The sequence below is a fragment of the Macrobrachium rosenbergii genome, chromosome 14, assembly GCF_040412425.1.
Source record: "Macrobrachium rosenbergii isolate ZJJX-2024 chromosome 14, ASM4041242v1, whole genome shotgun sequence".
Classification (NCBI taxonomy): Eukaryota; Metazoa; Arthropoda; class Malacostraca; order Decapoda; family Palaemonidae; genus Macrobrachium; species Macrobrachium rosenbergii.
This window is the reverse complement of record NC_089754.1, coordinates 32,388,750-32,403,289: the sequence shown is the minus strand read 5'-3', so window position 1 is coordinate 32,403,289 and position 14,540 is coordinate 32,388,750. Positions and strand designations below refer to the sequence as shown.

Here is a 14,540-nt window from a genome sequence, read left to right as displayed (position 1 = left end):
TAATTAATAAACAACACGAAAAGGACATGATAATGATGATGATGTTTATAATGACAATAAAAAAATAACAAAAGAAAAAAAAAGGACAATGAATTCAGTGACACTGCACTAACAAAGAAACTGAGCGGAATCCAGTCTCTTACGCAATGCTTCACGTTACTCATCCTGGTGTCAAATGTTGCGAGAGAGAGAGAGAGAGAGAGAGAGAGAGAGAGAGAGAGAGAGAGAGAGAGAGAGAGAGAGACTGCTTTCCGTTTAGTAAATGCCTGAAACTTAACAATTTATGTTTATTGACAGCCAAAAAAGGCAGGTACACGTTACCTCTCTCTCATTTGAGAGAGAGAGAGAGAGAGAGAGAGAGAGAGAGAGAGAGAGAGAGAGACGACAGCCTTTCTAGTTTAAAGATGCTTGAAATGGAACAATTTAACTTAAAATGAATAGCCGAAAGAGGCATAGCCTACACAAGTTACTCATTCTGGTGTCAAATGCTGAGAGAGAGAGAGAGAGAGAGAGAGAGAGAGAGAGAGAGAGAGAGAGAGAGAGAGAGAGAGAGAGAGAGATAAAATATGCCTGGAACAAAACACTTTAACTCTAATGAAAAGCCAAACAAGGCATGGTTCCAATTCATATATTTTCCGGATTAAAAAAAAAAACATGTAAGCGCATTGCCACACCCGATCTCACGGATTGGGTATTGTGACGTCACTGTGATGTCAAAAGCGTGACGTCAGCATCTGTGGTGATGCCTTCTACCTCCTGCCTCAAGGCGTTTGGTCAGTCTTGCTCAGGCAGCATCATTTATATTATTTTGTTCGTCTGCGGGATGAAGCATCTTGAAGGTGCATATAAAGTAACGGTGTATTGATACATTCAAGACGTTTCATAAATTTTCTTTCATATATAAATAATATATATATATATGTATATATAATATACATATACATAGATATATAAATATATATAAGTGCATATATATATATATATATATATATATATATATATATATATATATACTGTATAATATACATATAGATATGTAAATATATTATATATCTAAATTTCGGACTCACATCGGGATCGAACCCGAGGTCTCTCAAATGAAAGGCAACGGCGTTAACAACTGACCTTGTCTTTTATTTGAGAGACCTGGCTTCGATCCTTATGTGAATCATAAATTTATTTCAGTTAAACACGTGCTCGCGTGTTAATATATCCGTATGTATATGTATGTGTGTGTATGTGTGTACGTGTGTGTTTGTATATTTAATTAAGTACATCGTTCATAATATAAAGCAGAAAAAGCATTTATAATCATATCTCTGCTTCCGCTGCGCTCAACTTCTGAATAAAGACCTCCCTTCTAGGTCGAGGGAAGGCAAAACAATTCGCTCGTTGTAGTTCATTCAACGATTACTCTCGTTAAGTTACGCAAATGAGACAATGGCTGTGTGTGTGTGTACATACATACATACATACATATATATATATATATATATATATATATATATATATATATATATATATATATATATATATATATACAGTATATATATATATACTCGTATATATGCCAATTCTACCTCGCTATAGTTCCTCGTTGGGAGGGTCGGTAGAGTTCTCGGCTAGCACTCTGCTAGGCCCGAGTTCGAGTCTCCGGCCGGCCAATGACGAACTAGAGGAATTTATTTCTGGTGATAGAAATTCATTTCTCGGCATAATGTGGGTCGGATTCCAAAATAAGCTGTAGGTCCCGTTGCTAGGTAACCAATTGGTTCTTAGCCACGTAAAATAAGTCTTAATCCTTCGGGCCAGCCCTCTCTAGGAGAGCTGTTAATCAGCTCAGTGGTCTGGTTAAAATAAGGTATACTTAACTTTTTCTACCTCGCTCTTCAACATGGAGAAGTGCTGAGGATGTTGGGCAACTGGAACCTCGAAAGTTCAAGCGAAGATGCAACGCATTACTACCCTAAAACAATTCTCCTTGTATTTTAATAGTCTACTTTACAACTTGATCTATTCATTTATTAATTCGGTAATTTTTTTTTTCTTATAACTGATCTCTTCTTTCTGTACTTCCTAGTACCTCTTGTTCGTTCTTTCAAATGGACACCATATTCTCTGGAAGCTAGAATTTCAGTCAGTAGCCCCTGAGGTGAGCTTGTTACTTATGAATAGCGTTCACCTTCTGAATAATATATATATATATATATATATATATATATATATATATATATATATATATATAATATAAATTAACTGGCATTAACTGGCAACAGCATCCCTTAGAGATAGACAGACAAGCAGACTACAAGCACGTCTAGACAGATCCTTAAATTATTAGATAAGTACGCCTACAGATATTATCATTGTGGTAACATGTTAAATATGGCCGTATTTGGACATGGACCAAGGGATTTTAAATCCAATAACAGTAGGATTTTCCCTGTTATATTCTGGTCGGGACTGAAATTATAATCTGTGACAAATTTTCCTAAAAAGGGTCGAATTTAGTTCAGTTCAGGAATTGACAACAAAAACTGTTTTTGAGATCTGGATTCAACCGCCGCTAAAATAAATGCTTGCACCGTCTTCATAAAATCTATATGTAATTACCAATGACATTTTAATTATTTCACAACTCGTTGTTAAGCATTTACGCATCCCTGTTAAACGCCAGGCAGATTTACGAACAAACAAAACCCGATGAATAATGCGCATGTTGTTCGTTTTTTACAACAGTTGCTTCATCTCAGATGTCATGAGGTCATACGGGCCGGTAGGCTGTACCACTGCCTGCTTTATCCCAGTTACTGTAAAAACTGTTTTGGATGCTGATATACGTAGGCCTAAGAAACTGTCATACCAAACTGAATGCTTGGAAGTCTATTTATTTATGTTTCTTTACACGTTACATCTTTAGTTTTTGGAATAATAATAATAATAATAATAATAATAATAATAATAATAATAATAAAAACACAAGGGATTTAGAACAAGACACTACTTCCCGCGTCAAGAGATTATTTTTCGTGGATCCTGCTCGCTAGAACAGGTTGGGCATTTTTTTTTTTTTTGCAGTCGACTACAAGGAAATTCAATGCCTCTCTCTCTCTCTCACCTACACATAACAAACGAGTGCATACATCACACATAAACGGATATGTAAGTATATATACATACATGTATATATATAATTTTTTATATATGTATGTGCATATATACATGTATATATATGTAAAATGTGTGTAATATATATATATATATATATATATATATATATATATATATATATATATATATATATATATATATATATATATATATATACATGTGCGTGTGTATACGTATTTTATCCCGCAGCCACATCATCTATATCTTTCACTCTCTATATTATCTTCCGAAGTTACTTAGTATGAGAATGACGCCATTCTTCATCGTTATCACGATACAGAATCCCGATGAATGGATGAATGGAAAACGAATGAATGAATAAATGGAAAATGAAGAATTATTTCTTCTTGGACCGTTTCCAAAAGCGACCGTCTCCATCTGGGAGATGACAGACGATATCTTTCCAAAAAATCTTATTTGTAAATGTCATTGTTGTTTGTGACTCTTTGTTACCTGGTTTGTGTGATGGTGAAGGGCTGCCGGGTAATCTGGTTCGTTGTTTCGTTGGTTAGTGTTCAGTGTTTTTTGTTTTTTTTTTAGTTATATGTTACATGAATTATAGTCTACTTTTCGAGAAGTGTTGAGTTTAAGGGTTGAGCTACATCAGACGTGTGGTACAGCAATGAGAAAGCGCCCTCTCTCTCTCTCTTTCTCTCTCTCTCTCTCTCTCTCAGCTCCGACTAAGCTTCCAAATCCTTCAGTACTTAATGGAAACAGATCTAAAATAGTTCGAGTGTCTCTCTCTCTCTCTCTCTCTCTCTCTCTCTCTCTCTCTCTCTCAGATTCGATTAAGTTTCTAAATCCTTCTCTGAAGCTTTGCTTAAGCTTCTGAAGTGTTTCTCGATGTTTCGATTAGGTTTCAATTCCCTCTCCTCCGACCTCAACTCTCTCTCTCTCTCTCTCTCTCTCTCTCTCTCTCTCTCTCTCTCTCTCTCTCACACACACAAACCGAGAGGTGACTAAAACTAGAATTTTCTACCCATTCGAAAAAATTAGACCTTAGAATTCTTTACGTCTCAATTTAACCTTTGTAGTTACCCGTGCGTATCACAGTTATGGGGAATTATGTTTTTTTCTATATTACGTAAGAATATTTAATATATTCTCGTTTATTTATGATATACGCGTAGTATATACATACAGATTTTGAGTGATTTTTCTTCTTTCTAATATCTCGGGTTCAATCGACATAGCTTGATACATACAGCTGGTACATCTAGTTTGAAAATATATTTCATTTTTTATTTGTAATTTTCAAATGTTGACGCATTCTGTTGATGTCAGAAAACTATAGGCCTATAGTCGAGGCATACCTTGTACTTCGAATGACCCTAATAATTCTTAAGCCCGTAAGCCTTACCTTGTACTTCGAATGAGCCTAATAATTCTTAAGCCCGTAGGCCTATCTTAAACTGAGACACAGCCCGATAGACGGCATCTGATAGAAGGCATCCGAAAGAAAACATCCGATAGAAGGCATCCCACAGATTGCATCCGATAGAAGGCATCCGACAGAAGTCGTCCAGTAGAAGACTTCCGATAGAAGGCATCCAATGAAAACCATCCGATAGAAGGCATCCGAAAGGCCTCCGATAAAAGGCATCCGATAGAAATCACCTAACAGACCTCCAATAGAAGGCATCCGATAGAAGGCATCCAACAGAAGTTATCCAATATAGGCATCCAGCAAAAGTTATCCGGTAGAAGGCATCCCATAGAAGATATCCAGTAGAAGGCATCCCACTGAAGATATCTGACAGAAGGTATCCCATAGAAGATACCCGACAGAAGTCATCCGACAAAGGCATAGTATAGAAGGCATCCGACAGAAGGCATCCGATAGAAGACACCCGACAGAAGGCATCCGACAAAAAACACCCGATAGACGGCATCCGACAGCATGCATCGAATAGAAGTCATCCGATAGATGGCATCCGACATAAGACATCCGACAGAAGGCATCCAATAGAAGTCATCAGACAGAAGGCATCCGATAGAAGGCATCCGGAACCTTAATGAAAACCTCACGAATGTTGTGCTCAGATTCACCACCTCTGGAAAGCGAGTGGAATCCAGGTTTCCAGCGGACAGGACGCAATTCCAGCCGGTGACACTTGCAGTGAAATCCAGCAGCAGGCGAGGTCTGGAATCCAGCGAGCCCTGGATGCAATTACATTGGAGGAAATCTTTGCCCTTTTTTTTATTTTAGTGAAAACCTACGTATATCCATACATATATAAATGCATGTAGGTGTAATACCATTGTGTTAAGGTTGATTGTATTTATTTAATATTATATTGAAAGAGGTTTGATTGACTTATATTACAAAATCTAGAACAAAATTATTATTTAAGAAAACATAAACATATTGGAGGGGTGGAGGCTGTTGCTAGATAGGTATCTCTGACACAAAAAAAATACACACACAAAAAAACATATACATTGCGTTGATTATATTTGTTCAACATTACACCGAAGTAGTTTCGACTCACTAGTAGTCTTATGGTATATAAAATTCAGGAGAAGACTATTAGTTATGAAAACATAAACAGATAGGGGGTGGGGGAATGCTGCTAGACAATTACCCCTGATATACAAAACACACATCAGATAAAGAAAAACATCCAACATACTAAGCTTCCTTATCAGTTATCACACACCATTTCCGAGAGGTTTTTCGTCAACATGACGAGACTCTGACACAATTCGTGGTTCTCCGAATTACATTCTCCTCGATAAGCATCTCTTAAAGGTATGATGTCGGTAAGAATAAGTGTGGATGGAGGTGAGTTCCGCCTCCTTGTTTGTAAACAATTAATGCTTTTGGTTTGCAGGGTCGAGTGGCTTCATATAAATGTATGTATGTATGTGTATGTGTATGTATATATATATATATATATATATATATATATATATATATATATATATATATATATATATTATATATATATTTAATTTCTGACTCACATCGGAATCGAACCCAGGTCTTTCAACTGAAAGGCTAGGACGCTACCAACTGACTAACACAAGTCATATATGACGTGTGGGTCAGTTGGTAGCGCCCTTGTCTTTCAACTGAAATACCTGGGTTCGATCCTGATGTGAGTCAGAAATATATATATATATATATATATATATATATATATATATATATATATATATATATATATATATATATTTGTATATACGAAACAAAAAGGTGATAAGTAATTAAATAAATAATTAAAAAAAACTGCTACACAGTCATGCAAACACAAACACACCCTCCCATATACCTTGAGTCATAGCATACACATGCATACAGAAATACACACTAACACTTACAACCTTAAATTATGGACTACAGGCACACACACAAACAAGCACACATACATTCAATAACTCTCGCTTACAAACTATTCAAACACAAACATTCCCTTTTATAATCCTAGAAATCAAAGTTTACACATACACAGCGATACACACCAACACTTACAACCTAAAATCATAGACTACACACACACACACACAAAAACATACCGTGCAAACACTAATGCAGTAACATTCCAACTTAAAAGACACTTTTGGGATCCTTCCGGCCTGTCTGGTAAGTAACAAAAGCCAGATGAGTAACGAAGACGCCGTATAACAGCCTGCACTAGAATATTTCCTAGATACCTTTCAGTTAACAGCGACGCCGCATAGTTCCTGCCCTAACGTAACCTGCAGTTCACTCACTGAATTCAACTTGAGGAGATATATAAGCAAATTAATCTCATCCCAAATGGCAGCACTGGGAAAAGCAGGGCTAATCGTAATAAGGTAGCCGATGAGTACGCAAGTCTGCAAAGTTGAGGTGTTACTGTAAAATACGCCCTGACGTAAACCGACTTCCTCTGGACCCTGACATACTTTCCCTCCACCCCAGGCTAGGCAGTCTAGCCTGCAAACAATGCTTAGTAGACTGCAGACAATGCTTACTTTGTAGCCCAATCAATAAGAGCCAAGGCCGTATGGCTAATATACGGCGTTGTCGCCCTAAAGAGCGCTTCGCGAAAGATCTGTATCTATTTATTTATTTATTTATTCATATAATATTCAAAATCGTGAACGATGGACGATGGAGTCTTTTGAAAAAAGGTTGAATGTTTTGGTGAGGATACGTTTATACAATTTAAATAAATTATATATTGTTACTGATATATTAATTGAGATACATAATTGTTCATTATATATTAATTAAAATATACAAATAAATATATATTAATTAAATATAAATATATATTAATTAAAACAAATAAATAACTATTAATAAAATCATCAAAATAAAATATCATATCATATAACATTTATAATATATAAATATTAATATATTCATTTAATTAAATATGTATTAATATATTCATTTAATTAAATAAGTATTATATAATTAAGATAAATTATTAACATGTTAATTAAAAATAGTCAATAATAATATAATATAATTAATGATGTATTGAAATATATTGAAATAAATAATCATTAATTTATTAATAAAAATAAATTATTACTATTAATATATCAAAATAAATAAACATTAATTAATAACATAATTCAAATATATAAGTAACTATTAATAATATACCGATTCAAATAAATAATTGCCAATAATATACTAATCAAAATAAATAATTATTAATGATATAATTTTAAAATAAATAATTATTAATGTACTAATTGGTAAAAGGGACACTCATATTCGGCAACACTAATACAGGAATATTAAATACATTTCAATTCTACAAAGGACATAATAAACAAAATTTAGACTCTACAATTACAACAAAATTTATATCTATGATAATAATGATATTAATAGTACCAGGAAGCCCCATAACAATAATTATCATTAGAGAATAATGATGATAACTGCTTTAAACGCCTGCCAGTGAATACACAAGATATTACGCAGCTACGAATAAATGCAGTCAATAAAATATTATGACCTTAAAACAGAAATGAATTTGTACGCGACAAAAACAGTAATATTAAAAAAATGACTACACCTAAAATCTTTGTGAAAATAAAGTTTGCCTAATATAGGCCTACGTAAAACGCCAGATGAGACAATGGGCCTTAAGTCTTGGTGAAAATAAAGTTACCCTAATATAGGCCTACGTAAAACGCCAGATGGGACAACAGGCCTTAAGTCTTGATGAAAATATATAGTTAGTGTAATAAGCCTAAAGTCTTCGTGAAAATAAAGTTAGCCTAATATACGTAAAACGCCCGGAGAAACAATCAGCCTTAAGTCTTTGTGAAATAACAGTTAGTCTGATATACATAAAACGCCCGATAACACAATAAGCCTTATGCCTTTGTTGAACAATATTCAGCCTAATGTACGTGAAAAGCCCGAGGACACAATAAGAATTAAGCCTTAAGTCTTTGCGTAAATAAAGTTAGCCTAATATAGGCTTACGGAAAACGCCCGATGTCACAACAAGCCTTCAGTCTTTGCTTAGAACAGAAGACTTAACCCAGAATAAGCCGTCATTTCAAATAACAAAATCCTATAAAAAAAAACATCCTTTGGCAAATCTGCAAACATCAGGCAACGCTCTGTAACTCGATTTTGCATGAAAAATAAGATTTAAAAAATAAAATCACCTGTCAAATCTAATCCGTCTGACAGTTCATCCAAGCTGAGTACACAGATTCACGATTGATTCATCGGATAATGGATGATTCCCGAGTGACGGAAGCTTTCAAAATATCAAGAGTATTAAACACCATTAGTATAGTCTAACAACCTGTAACAACCATCTATAACTTGGACACACTCTTGCAACTAACGGAAATTGAGGCCATTTCTTTCCAATACCTCTTGTACTACAGTTATCCTACGTTTCTAAGTCACCTTTTTCACTCCTAGCACTTTCTACACACACACACACACACACATATACAGTATATATGTACATATATATATGTGTGTATACAACAACCTCCTAAAAATTATTCAGTGCATTACAAACTGCTGTAATTTTGCAATTATATGCGAAATGTGCGCCCTATACACCACTGAATCTAGTTTGGAGACAAAACGTATTTTAGAATAAAAAACACGTTAGAATTTTGTGCACCAGTTTCTAAGGAATAGTACTACTATTACTTGCTGGATTATTAGTACTATTAGTACCATTCCCTGCCAATTTTTTCACTAGTATAATATTACCAAGGACTCATGCTTACTCTTGCCTCCTTATCGTTCATTAGCTATTTTGAAGACGTTATATTCCCTTAACGTTCAACACTTTTAAACAGTTCAACAGATATACAGTATTATTTACTCTGTGGTTATTCACAGAAATTTCGAGACTTGCCTTCCATCCATTCAACAATATCACACTAAATAAAGTGTTTCTAACATAAACTGAGAAATACAAAAATAGGCCTAAGATTGAGTAGTCATTAACTTACAAACATACGCGCACGCACACAGATGTTATACAGTATATATGTATATATATATATATATATATATATATATATATATATATATATATATATATATATATATAAAGAATAACAGTCTTTCAGATATTTCGAAAACCTGTATTAAACCCTTTAAGGTGAAAATGCTTGGATGGGTCGACGAGATGACTGCGTGGTCAGTTTCAATAACATCATTTACAAGTTAACCGGTGCAGCAATATTACACGTTTTTTTCAATATCATACGCCTTTTTCTTCCCCTCATGATGGTGGGGGAGGGGGGGGAGAGTTCCTAAAAGGTAGAGACTATCGGTTTCCAGTCAGTCTTTTAAAAACGGAGGTTCCTAGATCGAGATTCATATCGTACTGACGCTCTGCTGACAATATTTTCGGCTACATTTGGAAGGTGAAATTGGCCAATTGGATGCCGTGGGTAAGTGGTACCGCGTCTAACTTGTTTGCTAGGTCGTGGAGCGCTCCTGACCTAACGCCCACTGGTTCATCCACCTGTCAATGGGTATCAGCGTCTGCTGTATCAAGAACATGGACTTGGGATTAGCAGTTTCATGCCCTTTAAGAAACCTGCTAAGAAACCATTTGACAGTGCCCTTCTGGTTATATATATACTGTATATATATATATATATATATATATATATATATATATATATATATATATATATATATATATATATATAAAGATGAAATAAATATAATGCTAAACTTCCTGACAGCTTACATACATATTATTATATACTGTACAGATACTATATACAATGCAACGCATAACACTCATTCTTAACCAACAGGTACCGGCAACATTCGTAAAGTTACTCGTACCGTTTCGTGGTGGCATTTAAACGATATGCCGGGTACGTACCGTATGGAAGACATTAGCCTTAAATCTTTCAGATTATCAATATTATGAGCTATATAATTTACTATATGTACAATTACTAGGGCAGTCTTCTTTCTTTACATAGATCAGGTACAAGATCAATAATGAATCCTGAATTGCTTGTTTACAAGCATTAGGTCTAAGACATGACAAGAATCCAAGAATATAAAAATCATAAAATTATAAAAAGCCGGGAAAGACAATTCTCACAGCAATATCTAGAAGGAATTATCTCTGTTTAACACAAATAACCCAATAGAGAGAGAGAGAGAGGGAAAGAGTTCTTATAAAAAAGCTTACCTCTGTCATCATCTTGTACCACAAGATAAGAAAGACCTCTTGTTTTCGCCTCAGCCGAACAGTTTATTTAGACCAACACCCGCTCTAGAAAAAAATATTATATATATACCGTATCTGCAATAACATATGTTAAATCCTTACTGTTTTTTAGCACCAACAGACACAAGGGGAGCGAAAGATCGAAATGGAGCACTCAGGACACCTTTTTTCTTTCTCTTTTTCTCTCTACTGGTATGGCATGATGGCTGCCTTCGGTCAGACCAGCCCTGCCTCTGCACTTTACAACGTTCAGAGGGGAACTGGCTGAGAAAAAGAGTTAGAGGGCGACTGAGAGAGAGAGGGAACCAGTGTGAGAGGCTGGGAGAGAGAGAGAGAGAGAGAAAGAGAGAGGGAGAGAGAAAGAGACATGGTAGTGGTGGGTTGGTAAGGTAGATGTGCCTGCTACATCCTCCTCCCCCAATTGCCTATTTTCCCCCACTCTCTATCTCTCTCTCACCCTCCTCCCTCATCTCATCACTCCCCCTTCCCCACCCCGCCTTTCGTTCACCCCATGCTGACGCAGAAAGAGAGAGAGAGAGCAACGTTTCGTGATGTGACTCCCCTCGGTCGATAAAGACCGACTCTGACTTTCCTCATTATTCCTCATCCCGGCTGCATTTATTTCCCCGCACCGGGAAGAATTTTCCCGAGCAATTGATTCTTTCCTGTAGCGTTGTTTGTCCGTTTCGGCAACGGACAAACAACGCGAATATCGGAGGAGAACGACGATCGCCAAAAGCGACAATCTGGCAACTTGAGTTCCTCAACCGGCCGCCTCCATGCGCGCAAGCTCCGTCGCTTGTTGCTCCACTTGACAGTTGTCATGACACCCGGCTCTCTCTCTCTCTCTCTCTCTCTCTCTCTCTCTCTCTCTCTCTCTCTGTAAACTGCCGGGAAAAACTATCTTAAAAAGCCTCTCATTGGTGTCGATTAAGACGTACTTTATTAAGCGAAAATCTTCAAATTCTGGAAAATTCCTCAACCGGGAAATTTAAAAATGAAGCTTCCAAAACCGATAACTCAACCGGGGCTGACAGCCTCTAACTGTCGTCGATTAAGACGTATTTTATTAAACAAGAAGCCTCAAATTCTGGGTGATATTCAAACCGGTGAATTTGAAAAATGACTCTTCCAAAACCGGTAACTCAACCCGGTCTGACGGCAACAAACTTACCTGCAATATATAAAAAATATCCATGACATTAATTAGCTTATTTCAGCCCGCCACAAAACAACAGCTGCGTCATTATATAGATATTTTACATTATTTACATCGCGGGAAACAAAAACACAAACGTGTTTTGTTTTCTTGTTGTAAGGTATCACAAAAGGACGCGTGGGTTGGAACAAGGTAAATATTTGAGCCGGCATTTGTTCTTAGACCTACACCAAACACGCCTACGGGTTAAAACACATTAGGTGGGCCAGTTTGCCCTTTTCGTCAAGAACTTTTGATTAACAAAATGTTTTAAAAAGGGACTGAGCCACTTGATTACTGAGTCACTTAACTGCTTACTGAGTCATTTGATCACTACTTACGAAATATTTGTCTAAAGGAGTTCATATTCTGTTCTCTACCTTCCAATAGACTGAACAAGTAAAAAAATGCGCCTAAGTTTCTTCGGCACAATCGAGTTTTTTGTACAGCGTATAATGCTGTATGAGCCGCGGCCCATGAGACTTTCAGCCAGGGCCCGGTGGTGGCCTGTCCTATAGCGTTGCCAGATGCATGATCATGGGTAACTTTAACCTTAAATAAAATAAAAACTACTGAGGCTAGAGGGCTGCAATTTAGTATGTTTGATGATTGGAGGGTGGGTGACCAAATACCAATTTGCAGCCCTCTAGCCTCAGTGGTTTTTAAGCTCTGAGGGCGGACAGAAAAAGTGCGGACGGACAGACAAAGCCATCTCAATAGTTTTCTTTTGCAGAAAACTAAAAATGGTTACATATGTAATTAAGAGTTGCAATTGTTTGGCTAGATACTGTTGCTGGATTCAAGGTTAATGATATTTCTACTATATAAAAGACCAAATATTTATTTTTCTGTGAGTAATATATAGTCTATGGGACTAGACTCAGCTTTCATGTAAAAAGATATTAACATATAAATTGCAAAGCAACGTAATGTAGTTGATATATTACACGTATTATGCAACTGCAAAATCATTTAAATATGGCCGTCATTTTAACGGATTAGTTCCATTAGGTCATTAATAATAATAATTAGTAATTAGCTTAGTGACCAGCAATTATTGCCAGATACCACTAGCGCCTATGTTCCGGGACCATCCTATGGGGTAAGGGGGAGGGGTGGGATAGCAACTTCACCCCCAAATACCTGTGCTTATAAACTTGCAGAAAGTAGATATGAAAATTATTATTTATGAATACTAAATGCTCCTTTATTTTTCATATGTATAAAATATACATTTATGCAGTAACGATATATTTATATGTGTATATATACTGTATATATACACATATATAATTTATATACACTAGCTCACCAACCCAGCGCTGCCCGGGAAAAACTCTGAATGACAACCGATAAACTCTCTCTCTCTCTCTCTCCCTCTTTCTCCTCCCTAACAGCCCCTCTACTCTCTCTCTCTCTCTCCTCCTCTTGCTCCGACTCTCTCTCTCTCTCTCTCTCTCTCTCTCTCTCTCTCTCTTTCTCTCTCTCCCTTTCTCACTCTCTCCCCTCTCTTTCTCCTCCCTAACACCCCCTCTTTCTCCTCCCTAACACCCCCTCTACTCCTCTTCCTCTCACTCACTCTCTCTTTCTTACTCTCTCCTGTTAAGATAGTTGCTTCAATTACATTGCCCAACATTTTTGACATTTTATATTTCGCCCCTTCTCATCCTCCATTCCTTTCGGGGATGAACTTGGACTTAAAGGGAATTGGGAGTATGACTATTCATCTCAGCGACCTCGAAAACTATGGATTAGACACTAATATATGTCGTTTTTTACATTTTATCTTTCAACCCTTCTCACCCCTCTTCCTACCGGGGCTGAACTTGAACTTAAAGGGCATTGGGACTGTGATTACTCATCTCAGAGACTCCGAAGATTATGGATTAGACACTAGTATCTATCTTTTCGGTTATTTTTACATGTCATCCCCTTTCCACCCCCACCCCCTAAGGTGCCAATGATGTCTTACCCCCACCCCGCACAGTATTCTTTTCTAGATAGTAAGTCATATGTATACCAAAATGAGGTATGATAAACTGCAGAGTTTATTTAGTTATTAAGTCTAAGGGCAGAACCTGCCCCATTTCAGGGAAGTCCTTCCCATCCCCACCCCCTTTGGTGCTAGTGATGTCTTGCCACCACAGTATTCTTGTCGAGATAGTAAGTCATATGTATACCAAGTCTGGCTGAAATTGCTCAGTGAGTTTCAGAGTTATGCTGGAACATACACAGACATACATATATATACATCCATATATATACACACACATATATATGCATATATGGTTCATGTATGCTGGTTCCCGCTAATATGTTTTCGTAGTGAGCTATATATGGCGGTGGCAGCAGCAGCAGGCAGTTTTTATATTGGTCGTGAGTTTTTGAGCAGCAAATATATATATGGATACCATGAGTATATATCTTTATGATATGTGTGTCCTGACGTATCGGGTATTCTGGTTTGTGGGTCTTGTCCC

The 14,540-nt window shown here is 36.5% G+C and overlaps 1 protein-coding gene across 3 annotated transcripts in view; it reads right to left on the bottom strand.

The window, feature by feature from the left end:
- The window catches only part of Nep3 (Neprilysin 3), a 113,794-nt gene extending 102,509 nt beyond the window's left edge, over positions 1-11,285 (bottom strand). The window contains exon 1 of one of the 3 annotated variants that reach the window (XM_067116288.1): positions 10,824-11,285. In XM_067116288.1, the coding sequence (XP_066972389.1) occupies positions 10,824-10,835 (12 nt within the window). In that variant the 5' untranslated portion in view covers positions 10,836-11,285. The remainder of the gene's footprint in view (positions 1-10,823) is intronic. The other 2 variants (XM_067116285.1, XM_067116287.1) reach the window with 2 other exon arrangements.
- Positions 11,286-14,540: the final 3,255 nt, after the last annotated feature.